Consider the following 12,270-nt stretch of genomic DNA (forward strand, 5'->3'; position numbering starts at 1 on the left):
AAAGCTATCTCCGAGAAGGATTTCAGTGCTTGCTTTCGCGGCATTCCTAAAGTATGTGAGAATGCAACCCTGAGAGATAAGTTATATAAGTTCTATTACCAAGCCTATTACTCACAATATACAGCATATCAAATGGGCATTGTAGCGGAGAAAGCGTGCATTCGCTGTGCAGCAGAAAAACCTGATTTTTATCATAGCTTCTGGACTTGCAAGGCAGTACAAAGTTTCTGGCAATACCTACACACGATACCGCTTCAGTTGTGGACTGTTTCTGTACCATTGGATCCAGTGTTTTGGCTATTCGGAGCAGCGGCAACTAAGTCGATTTTTCAAGATCAATATCAATTTCAATTCTTTTGCAAACTCACTCTTATAGCTATTGATGCTATTTTAGCACAATGGCTAGAACCACACCCTCATTATCAATCAGTGTGGAAAACTAAGTTTCACCAATTAATCCAATGGGAACAGTTAACAGCTCATCAAAAGTCTGTTTCAGCGAATCACGAATTGAATAGAATGTGGTCTGATTACATGAAATTACTGCCCAGGGAAGCTGAACCCTATCTTCACAGCCTGGGGGAGGAGACATAATATCCAAGAAATAGTTCCAGGGGGAGAGGCAAGCTCTCGTATCGACCGGCAACCACAGGGGGCGCTGCTGACTATAATCTTTGGACAGTATGAGACATTGTTATATATATTCTAGGATATTCTACTATATCTGGCAATAAAGGTGCAGGGCTCTGTTTTTAGTCAGTAATGGTTTCACTGCATGTCATAAAGGGCGTATTCACAGATTAATTTATCCAAGGCCAACCTCTATAAGTCTATGTGCATTTATTTATGGATGGAATCGATGGACCTTTATTAATGTACTCCTGTATTTTTCTTGTTGGCTTACACTCTCACGTAGAGATAGGGAACCGAGATCCTAGGGTATCCAGAATAATTTATGAACGCTCCCATAACCACTGGAAAAATAGATAACAGAATCCACAAGAATCCAGATTAGTAGTTGGAAAGTAATTAAGGGGGGAGGGAGGGAGGGGGAGTCAGGGAAATAGGGGGGGGGGGATTTCTAGGGGAAGTTATAATGGGTGCAGGTCTGATAGATATTTTAGGACTATCCAGGCTGGGGACTAGGAAGTTATAAGGGGTAAGGAAAATTTGAAAAGTAGACAGCAGTATGGAAAGTATTGAACGAAAAGAGGCGGGAGCTCCTTCTTCTTTTTTCTTCTTCCTTTTCTTTTATGTCACTGTATCAGTTAACTTTGAGATTAGGATAACCAGAATTATGAGTCTGAGTCTTAAAGGTTATTGGGCCCTACGACACTACCCAGAGGCAGTCTTATGTTAGAAGGGGCAGCACTCACTAGGAATCAATGATCTGGTTGTTTATTTCACGGTTTTTGTTACAAAGTTAATCTGTACAGTTAAGTTATGTCTGGCAATTGTTGTTTGTTGACCTAGATTTGGTGGCATGATAAACGCTTTATCAAGAAAACTGTTCAATAATATGTGGAATGTGTATCCGTTAAATATTGCTGTCAAATAAACATACTTAAACAAAAAAAAAATCAAAAACATCATAAAAATAACGCAAAATGAAGTAAACTTAAAATAAAACTAAAATCTAAAATAACTACATAACTCCTTAACACTACCTCACTTTCAAAGGAGTCTTAACTTACTCATACTATTGACTATATTCAGATATAAATCACATCAATTTTGCTCTGACACTGGCATTGCATTGCAAACCTGTGGAGCTACCTGTGAGAAGGCTCACAGTGTATACCATTTCATTTGTAATTTTGAGGCCAATGCTGCCAAAAGAAAAAGAAAACTATGATGACCATAATTGCCAAACTGGCCTAAGCCAAAGGTATTTAGAACCATTGTCCTACATCAATCAAAACACAATGGTCAGCAGCTTAAATTTAACGCTCTCAATAGTGAGTAGGCTGTGGAGTTCTGCAAGCAGAGGAGAGGCTTATTTAAACTTTTATTTTCCCATAATCAATTGTGCTGCCATATTTTATAACTGAATATTTTGGTTTAGCCTATCCAGCAAGCCCATATACAGCACATTGCAATAGTCCAATACTGAAATTACAAGGACAAATACTAGTAATTTTTTAGGAATTCCAAAAAAGGATGCAATTTTTGCACTATCTTTAATTGTAAATAAGCTTACTGTGCTACTTGCCCATTATAAGGTTCCAAAAAAAAAGCTAGAGTCCAAAACAGCCTCCAAATTTTTAACATTAGAAGAAATGGAAATAACATGGCCCTCAACAACAGATTGAATGGTCAGCACTAACCACCTTTTCACATTCCCTCCATGGAAAAGCTCAGTCTTTTTCTTATTCAGAACCAAATGGCTCTTCTGGAACCAGCAAGACACATATGCCAAGCAAGCTTTAAAAAAAAAACTGCTGCCTCTATATTTTCTCCAATAGGAACCTGAAACTGGAAGGCCATTAGCATAAACATGGCTGATGGTATCCTTTTCCTCCAAACGCGAAGCTAATGGTTTCGTAAACATATTAAATAACAGAGGTGAAAGACAGGAGCCTTGAAGAACCCCCACCCTGGCATGAAGAGACAGAACTAAGGAAAATTATTTTCATGTGCAGAAATACATTCAGGCATTAAAAGAGATAATAGCTGTTCTGTTTCAATGAGTGATGCAAGAACTAAAAACTAGAATTTGATGAACACCATTATTTACACTATCAGTAACAAGGAAGTTGAATCTAAAATAGAGTTCAGGACATCAGAAGGCACAACTACCTTATAAGAATGTAGTGGTGGAATCAGCCATGAAAAGAGCTAAAAAGTCAAAAATACATTCCATCAGGATAGCAAAATAAAATAAAAGCCCATCAGTTCATAGCTGTGACAGCTTCTTTAACTTATCTTTGCCTTCGTAGATGATAGCTACAAGGCTGCCACTTGATTGTCTATCCACACCTTTACAAATGATTACAGCCTAGAGAACGTCATATATCAAATGGTAGTTTCAGCCAATCAGTTCTGAAAACCATTTTAAATGGTCCTTTCAACTCTCCCTCCAACCACTACTATAACACGAGTTGCATGTTCTTACTGGAATGAGAAAATAAATACTGACTTGAAACCCTCAGTTTGGGAGTCCCCACTTGTATGCTCATTATTGTCATACTTGTCTACAGAGAAAGCAAAGTGCATACTTGTATCAGATGTTCTTTGTAGACAACAGGACAAATCAGCTATTCAGTCCCACCCAGTAGTCAAAGGATAACTTAGTATAAAATTGAGGAGACTTGTGTAATGAAAGCTGTGGGAACCCCTGCACATGCTCAGAAAGACTTTCTTGGTCTTTCTGAACTCTGAGCATTTTTTTCTCAACACCATTGGATGATGTCATCCCTCTTGTGTGGCTGATTTGTCCTGCTGTCTACTGACTACACCTCTTAAAAGTAAGTAACTTTGCTTTCTTTTCTCATCAGTAGGTCCCACTTTAAAGTCAAATTTATGTAAATGAATCATTGAAATTGGCTGGAACTACAGTTGTTTTTCAATTGTATAATAATGGATACTGGTGTATCTTTTAAGGCAGTTTGTCAATGTTCCTGTGTTTTGTCTTTCTTAGTGCCTTCAGAATATTACTGGAATCTGATGAGGACAGACTTCTTGTTGTGTTTAACAGAGGGTTAATCCTGATGACTGAGGTAAATATTCAGTTACTGTACAATTTATTCCTTGGTGGACAAAGTCAATTCTGGTTTCAGGTACACATGTAACTGCTTTCGAATTTACTCAAACCTAATTCAGACTTATATTTGGCCCATAATCATCTCATATAGTCTGTAACTCTGAATTTTAGTATGGGTAATCCTATCATGGTTTCCAGCTGGGAAACTTTCCCCTTCTTTGACTGAGACAAGAATGTTTATCTAGGGCTGAACTGTATCCTGTATAGATGTGCTTTGTGCACAATAGAAAGTAATATCCTATACACTTGTATGGCATTTATCATTGCTATAACATCCTGCTATTATTTTTGACACTGAAAATGGGTGGTTTTACGTGTGACACACTTTTATACAAATACACGAGCACCAGTGTGACAGCAGCCATCTTGGAATACAATATTAAAAATGTCAGATGAATTTCTGTTACAATTTCACATTTTCTAGTTTTAAGGAGAATCTTGACTTGCAGTATCTTGCACAGGAAACAGCACAGGTTCTGCTCAAATGCTAGTCATTTTTGAAGCATGCGCTTATTTAGTAATGTCTTGCAATGCAAATATCTCCCTGAATATAATTACAATTTATGCACCAATGTTTTGTTTTCTTTTTCCCCCATAGTCTTTTAACACATTACATATGATGTACCACGAAGCAACAGCTTGTCATGTGACTGGTGACTTGGTGGAACTCCTGTCAATATTTCTTTCTGTCTTAAAATCAACACGCCCTTATCTACAGAGAAAAGGTTTGGTTGTGCAAATATTTTTTTTTGCGGGGGGGGGAGGTGGAGGAAGAATCATGGTGAATAGGAATCAAAGAAGGGAAACTGGCAGTGAGCCGTCCAAATTAATTTGAGGGAGGTTCCATAAATCTGAGTGCATATGCTCATGGCAATAAGCTCTTTAGGGGTTTATTTTTATTGCTTTACTCCTGCAGGGTCATTCTGTGCAAAAAATGTAAAACGTCTGTGCACACAAATAAAAAATCATACAAACTTTTGTGCACTTTATCATAACACAATATAATTGCTCTCTTAGAGTGATACTTAATTATACAATACATATAACAGTTATTCAAAAATGAAAAATGTTTAAAATTTTTTTGTGTAGAATTCCCCTGGGAGTACTGTAACAGAACATCATAAGGTCCAGCTCTGTCACCCCACCTCTGACATTCTCTCTCTCTTCCCCTCGCACAGGCTCAGCTACCCCATAGCACTGGCCCCTCGGTGCATTCTGATCCCACCCAGGCTTGACACCACATCTTTCTCCCTACTCCCTCGCCCCTCTCAAGTTCTTTTTCCTCCCAGCTCTTTTACCCCTCCTCCCAGGCTTCATTCCCCCAGTTCTCATTGCCCCTCCACCAACCTAAACCCATCTTGACCCCACCACTAATACTAGCTATCTCCCTCCCAGGCGGAGATCCCTCTGTTCCCTATCTGCCCCTTCCTCCCTTCTAGCCTCAACCTCCTGACCCCCAGGCTCAACCTTCCTTAGTTCTCGATCAATTTCCTTCCATTTCTTTCTCTCCAGCTCTTACCCCATTCCCTTCACCTCACCTAACCAGTCTTGATGTCACCACTGGTACTTGCCCCTGGCTCTATTCTATTGGCCTCACACAATCTCTATTCCCCCCTTCCCCCACCCTGTCCATATTTCTTCTCTTTCAGACTTGACCCCTCCACTGGTTTGCTCTTTCTCCCTTCTATTGTGCCCCCAGGTTCCACTCTAAGACTCTCTCCCCATAGGTTTGAACACTGCACTCCCCTTTATCCTTCCCAACACATGTAGGCCGGAATGCTACGATCTCTTTTGGGACTGCTCGAGCCAACAGATGTGGCAGCCTCTTCCTTCTGGGTCAATGCAGATCGCTCCTGTACTTCCTCCTTTGAGTCCTGCATAGCCATATTCTTTGCACACATTTTAAAATTCTGTGCAAAAGAGAAATTTTGCACTGCCCATATGTGCAGTATTTTCCCAGGAGTACTTCTTCCTCAATATGCCATAGGAGTCATTTAAAAGGGTCTTTTCTAGGTTTGTACATAGAAACTTTGATAGATTCCTTTATGTAGATGATCTTGGCCATTTTAATGAATGGGTCTGTATTTCTTTTTTGGTACATCTGAAAGGTTTATAATGGCAGATAGGTATGTCTTGTTTATGTGGATTTTTTCTAAATTAGGAACCTCTGCGGTTACACAGGAGCAGGGTAGTTCCTCATGAAATAGAAATAAAAGATCATATTCAAATTTAAAGTTAAGCTTTCTCATTTGGTTTGTGTTCAAGGTGCTGAATGCTAATATTTGAAAACATTTTCAAGATCATATTCGAGGAATAGATTTCCAAAGTGGTTTACTGGATCTGACTCGACTTTAACCAGTTTCTTGGGAGTGGGTGCATGGATTATCCCTTAAAGCCTGTGCAGTTTATGCTTTTCTTTGAAGACCCCTTTCAGGATCATTAGAGAAACCAGTTTCCCTGCACGTACGGGATCAGTCCAGGCTCCTGGGTTTTGCCTCCGCACCAGCAGATGGAGACAGAGCAAAACTTGTCAGGCTCTGCATAAATACCAAGGTGCCACCCACAGCCTGCCAGTATTACACTGTCTCTAGCAGATGGTGCGGGTGCATGGCCCACAGCCTGATTTAATTAAAAAAAAAAAAAAAAAATTAGTACTAATACTGTTGGGACATAGATTGGTAGTTAGTTAGGTTCTGTGGGACTTCTTTCTATCAATTAAGTTTCTTTTACAAAAAAAAAAAAATAATCTAGGTAAGGAGAAGTTTGCCGGTCTGTCCTCCCAGGGGGTTGTCAGGTCCTGAGGGGACCATCCCCCCTGGTTGAGTGGACTGCTGAGGCTAAGGGTCGAGGACTCTGCTTACTTTCAGCCCAGCTGGGGTGATACCGGGGAGCCCGGCTCACTCACCCCAACCGGGCCGCTTCAGAACTCTGCGATGGACAGCTCCGAGGTGGTAAAAAAAAAAAAAAAAGTGTTCTTGGTTTTTTGTTTCTCGCAGCTGCGTCGGACGGCGGCTCTTACGGCTTAGTGCGGCGGCGGTCGGTCCCTCTCCCTCCCGCTTCTCCTCTGGGTGAGTTTTTTTTTGTTGTTTTGCGGCGTCTGTTAGTTTTTAGAGCTGAGCATGCCACATGGAACGGCCTGCTCGGCCTGCGGCTCCAACGGCGCGCACCTCTCGCGGGATGGGCTGTGTTCGGCCTGCATCCCCGGAGGCGAGGGCTCGTCGGGTTTAGCTCGGGGGGGGCGATTGTGCACCGGCGGACCTTGGCGATTGTGGTCAGGGAGGGCTCCTCTTCCCTTCCCAAGCGACTACCGAAAATCGCGGGAAAAACCCACCATCTTGGCTCCGGCCCCACCCCCGCGGCGCCGATCGCGGCGCCGATCACGGCGAACCCCAGGAATTCTCCACCCTCCCTCTCCCCGCAGAGGCCGGTTTCGCAGCCTGTTTCACAGATGGGGGCAGCAGGGGGTGGACATGGGGATGACACGGACACCGATTCTGGGGGTTCCTGCAGATCGTTTTCTTCAGATTTCATCTTGGCGATGCATCAGGCTTTTAAGGCCCGCAGAGCACATAAGCGGCGCTCGCCCCAGACTGGGGGCCCCGTGGACCCCGTCCCAGGGAAGAACTTTCATCCATGGCCAGAGAATGTAGCGGGGCAGCCTAGAGCAAAGCGCCCTTTGCGTGCCCTTCCCCCCCCAGGGACGACACAGATTCCTCCCTTGATTTGGCGGATCAGGAAGCTCTGGACGAGCCTTCCCCACCCCCAAGGGGGGTAGAGGGAGAGGGCACATCGACTCAGGGGGGCAAACCGGCAGAGCCAGGCTGCGGAGGGTGACAATCCGCCTTTTCCGCAGGGATGAGCTGGCGCCTCTCATCCCAGCCATTCTGGGTGAACTGGGGATCGCTGCGCCTCCGGAGGAGTCTCGTTTGGGATCCATGGATCCAGTGTTGTTGGGTCTGAGTGGCCCCCCCACAACGCTTCCATTTCATTTTTCGGCTACGGACCTCCTCTTCCGGGAATGGGATACCCTGGATTTGGGCCTGAAGGTCACAAAGGCTATGGATAAGCTTTACCCCTTGCCTGAGGAGGTGCTGGAGATCCTTTGGGTGCCGAAGGTGGACGCCGCAGTGTCAGCGGTAACAAAGAGAACCACTATCACAGTCACAGGGACCACGGCGCTGAAAGATCTTCAGGATCAAAAATTGGAGATACAACTCAAGAAGATTTTCGAAGTGTCCGCCCTGGGGGCTCGAGCTGCGATTTGCAATAATTTCGCGTTACGGGCTGGCCTCCGTTGGGTGCAACAGCTCCTCGTGAACGAAGGTCTTTCTGAGGATGAAGCCAAGCAGGCGGGCCGCCTCGAAGCGGTCGTGGCCTATAGTGCGGACGCCCTATATGACCTACTGAGGACGTCGGCTCGTTCCATGGGTTTCGGCAGTCTCGGCCAGGCGGCTGTTGTGGTTGTGCAACTGGGCCGCGGACGGCGCCTCCAAGTCTCGACTGGGTTCTTTGCCATTTAAGGGGAAGGATCTGGACGACATGATCCAGTTGTGGGCGAGAACAAAGGATACCGACTGCCGGAGGGCAGATCGCGGTCCAGGGGGTCCTTCTCGACCAGGTCCAGGTTTCGGGGAAATAGGAAGCCTCGTCCACCTCGCCCTAGTACCGCTTCCTCCTCCTCCTTTCATTCGGGGGGGAGTAGGCAGCAGTCTCATTCCTTTCGCGGTCGGCGTTTTGGTAGACCCGCTGCCGCCTCTTCGACTCCCGGCGGTAAGTCGGCACAATGATGTCCAGCCGGTCCATCCCTCCGTTCCAAAGGTAGGGGACAGGTTGTCTCTCTTTTATGAGGAATGGACCACAATCACGACGGACCTATGGGTTCTCTCTGTGATAAGTCACGGTTACGCGTTAGATTCTGTTCGCCCACCCATTCCAAGATTTTTTCCATCGACGTGCGGACATGCAGACAAGCAGTTAGTGGTCCAGCTGTTGCACCTGGGGGCCATCGTCCCAGTGCCCACCTCGGAGCGACGAAGAGGACATTACTCCATATACTTCGTCGTTCCAAAGAAAGACAGATCCTTTCGGCCCATCCTAGATCTAAAAAACGTCAACAGATGTCTGCGGATTCCTCGTTTTCGCATGGAGACGCTGAGGTCCGTGATTGCTTTCGTATGGCCGGGGGAGTTTCTGGCGTCTCTGGATCTCACGGAGGCGTATTTGCACATCGGAATCCGGAAAGAGTATCAGAAACATCTCCGGTTCTATGCGTTGGGGCAGCATTACCAGTTTCAAGCATTACTGTTTGGTCTCGCGACAGCGCCCAGAACTTTCACCAAGATATAATGGTGGTGGTAGCAGCGCAGTTGCGTCGAGGGGGGTTGTTAGTCCATCCGTATCTAGACGATTGGTTGATCCGGGCAAAATCGAGTCGGTTTGTCGGTCAGCGATACAACGGGTGCTTCAGTTGTTGCGCTCGCTCGGCTGGGTAGTCAATACTTCCAAGAGTCACCTCAGTCCCTCTCAGTCACTGGAATTTTTGGGAGCTTTATTCGACATGCGGCAGGGGAAAGTTTTTCTCTCTGTCGAGCGCAGTCTCAAATTACAAGGCCAGGTCAGGGCCTTGCTACAGATGCAGCCACCGACGGTTTGGGACTGTCTACAGTTGATAGGGTCCATGGCATCGACGTTGGAACTGGTACCCTGGCCTGTCGCTCATATGCGGCCCTTGCAAGCAGCGTTGTTCTCCTGCTGGAGTCCGGTGTCCGAGCAATTCCATCTCCTGTTACCCCTAACGGCCCTGGCATGCTCCAGCCTAGAGTGGTGGTTATGTCCGGACAATCTCCTCCGGGGCGGTCTCGATCGTGGTCCCGGAATGGACGGTGGTCACCACGGATGCGATCCTCTCCGGTTGGGGGGCAGTATGCCTGCGAAAGTCCGTTCAGGGGCTCTGGTCTACGACAGAGTCTCGTTGGTCGATCAATCGCTTGGAGACCAGGGCGGTGCATCTGGCGCTATAGGCCTTCCTCCCCCTGGTTCAGGGGAAGTCGGTCAGGATACTCTCCGACAATGCGACCACAGTGGCCTACATCAATTGTCAGGGGGGGAACCGAAGTCGCCCAGTGGCGTTAGAGGTGCGTCCGCTGATTCAGTGGGCGGAACATCATCTTCTCAGCATCGCCGCGTCTCACATAGCAGGGGTAGACAACATTCATGCAGACTTCTTGAGTCGGCATCAACTCGACCCCGGAGAATGGGAGCTTGCGGCCAGGGCATTCCAGCTAATCTGCGACAGGTGGGGAGTGCCAGCCATGGATCTGATGGCGTCCTTTCAAAATGCCAAGGTCCCCATCGGAGGGGGTGGGGGGGCGGAGGGGGTGGATGCTTTGGCGCTACCCTGGCCAACGTCTGTTCTGCTGTATGTCTTTCCTCCCTGTTTTTATCAGGTAGATCGCTTTTGTCTAGCGACATGGCGTTTGAGAGGCGTCGTTTAAAAGGCAGGGGTTATTCTGATGCAGTGGTTTCCACCCTTCTTAGATCGCATAAGTCGTCGACTTCTTTGTCGTATGTATGAGTTTGGAAGCTGTTCGAATCGTGGTGGTTCGCGTGCAATTCAGGCCACTAGGGTGTCGGTTTCTCAGATTTTAGTCTTTCTGCAGGACGGCTTGGCCAAAGGTCTGTCCTGTAGTTCGTTGCGAGTGCAGGTGGCTGCCCTCGGTTGCTTACGTGGTTCACTGGAAGGGGGGACACTGGCATCACATCCAGATGTTGCCCGGCTTCTGAAGGGTGCAATGCATCTACGCCCCCCTCGACGTGCTCCGTGTCCATCCTGGAATTTAAATTTGGTGCTCAAGGCTTTGTGCGCGCCATCGTTTGAGCCACTGAAGAGAGCAACCTTGAAGGATCTTACGCTGAAGGTAGCGTTTTTGGTTGCAATCTCGTCGGCTAGACGGGTTTCTGAACTTCAGGCTTTGTCCTGCCGGGAACCTTTTTTGCGGATCTCTGAGTCCAGAGTTAGCATTCGTACGGTTCCTTCTTTTCTACCAAAAGTAGTTTCTGCTTTTCATTTGAATCAGTCGGTAGAGCTCCCATCGTTTTCCGATTTCGACGGTTCGGATCCTTTTTCCAAGGAACTAAAGAAGTTGGATGTGTGTAGGGCTCTCTTACACTATTTGGATGTTGCTAATGGATTTCGACTGTCGGACCATTTCTTCGTCATCTGGAAGGGTCCCAAAAAGGATAATATGGCGTCTAAAGCCACTATTTCACGGTGGTTGAAGGAGGCCATTAATTCCGCATACCTTCCAAGTGGTCAACCCTTGCCTTTGGGACTGAAGGCGCATTCAACTCGTTCCCAGGTGGCTTCCTGGGCGGAGTGTCATCAGGTTTCCGCTCAAGAGATCTGTCGGGCGGCGACTTGGAAATCATTGCATACGTTTGCCCGTAATTATCGGCTGGATGTGCAGGATACCAGAGAGGGCAATTTCGGAGCAGGTGTCTTGAAAGCGGGCCTCTCCGGGTCCCACCCCAAGTAGTTAAGCTCTGGTACATCCCAGGAGTCTGGACTGATCCGGTATGTACTTGGAAAAGAAAATTATGTCTTACCGCTGTTAATTTTCGTTCCTGTAGTACCAAGGATCAGTCCAGAGTCCCGCCATTTCTGCATTAACAGGCCTATACAGTAAGGACGTGGTAGAAAAAGTGCGGCAGTGCCGGGCACCCGCTCGTTTGCCGCGCGCACAGTTCGGATCACATACCACTCGATACAGTATTTAAATAGCATGCAAATTCAAGCCGCGTCCAAGAAGCGTCCATGAAGCGCAATCCATTTTACTGTATAGAGCGCTATACAGCGCCTATACAGTATCCTGGGTGCGCTGGTACCTGTCATTTCAAATGACATTTGAAATGACAGGTACCAGAAAGTGGATCCCAACTTAAAACAAAAGAAAAGGATCAGAGAAGTATCAGCCGGCCTAAACTCTTGCCTGCCCAACCTAAAATCCAACGCACCGGGAAAGCCACGCTTCAGGATCGGGCAAACTTTCCCCCAGCCCCCGCTCACCTGCCCTGGCCACGTCCATGGGTGCCGGTCTCCAGAGCAGCCCCAGTCCTCTCTCTCCCCTCCTCCCGGGGGCAGCCGGCGGCGAGTGCGAGAGCTGCTTCAGCAGCCCGGGGCGGATCAGGCGCTCCCCATGCGAGGCGTGGCTTCCAGCAGCCCTCGCCGGTGATGGTGAAAGAGCGCATGAGCGCACGCCGTGACCTCGGACGTCCAGCCGGGCGCTCAGGTCACGGCATGCTCTCATGCGCTCATTCACCATCGCCGGCGAGGGCTGCTGGAAGCCGCGCCTCGCATGGGGAGCGCCCGATCCGCCCCGGGCTGCTGAAGCCGCTCTTGCCGCCGGCTGCCCCCGAGAGGAGGGGAGAGAGGACTAGGGCTGCTCCGGAGACCGGCACCCATGGACGCGGCCAGGGCAGGTGAGCAGGGGCTGGGGGAAAGTTTGCCT

At 47.5% G+C, this 12,270-nt stretch overlaps 1 protein-coding gene across 1 annotated transcript in view; it reads left to right on the forward strand.

Moving 5' to 3' along the window:
* USP34 (ubiquitin specific peptidase 34) overlaps positions 1–12,270 on the forward strand; it is a 1,009,100-nt gene that overhangs the window by 903,101 nt on the left and 93,729 nt on the right. Inside the window, exons 69-70 of the mRNA XM_029593702.1 lie at positions 3,641–3,719; positions 4,362–4,488. Of these exons, the coding sequence (XP_029449562.1) occupies positions 3,641–3,719; positions 4,362–4,488 (206 nt within the window). The remainder of the gene's footprint in view (positions 1–3,640; positions 3,720–4,361; positions 4,489–12,270) is intronic.

This window comes from Rhinatrema bivittatum, chromosome 3 (genome assembly GCF_901001135.1).
Source record: "Rhinatrema bivittatum chromosome 3, aRhiBiv1.1, whole genome shotgun sequence".
NCBI lineage: Eukaryota > Metazoa > Chordata > Amphibia > Gymnophiona > Rhinatrematidae > Rhinatrema > Rhinatrema bivittatum.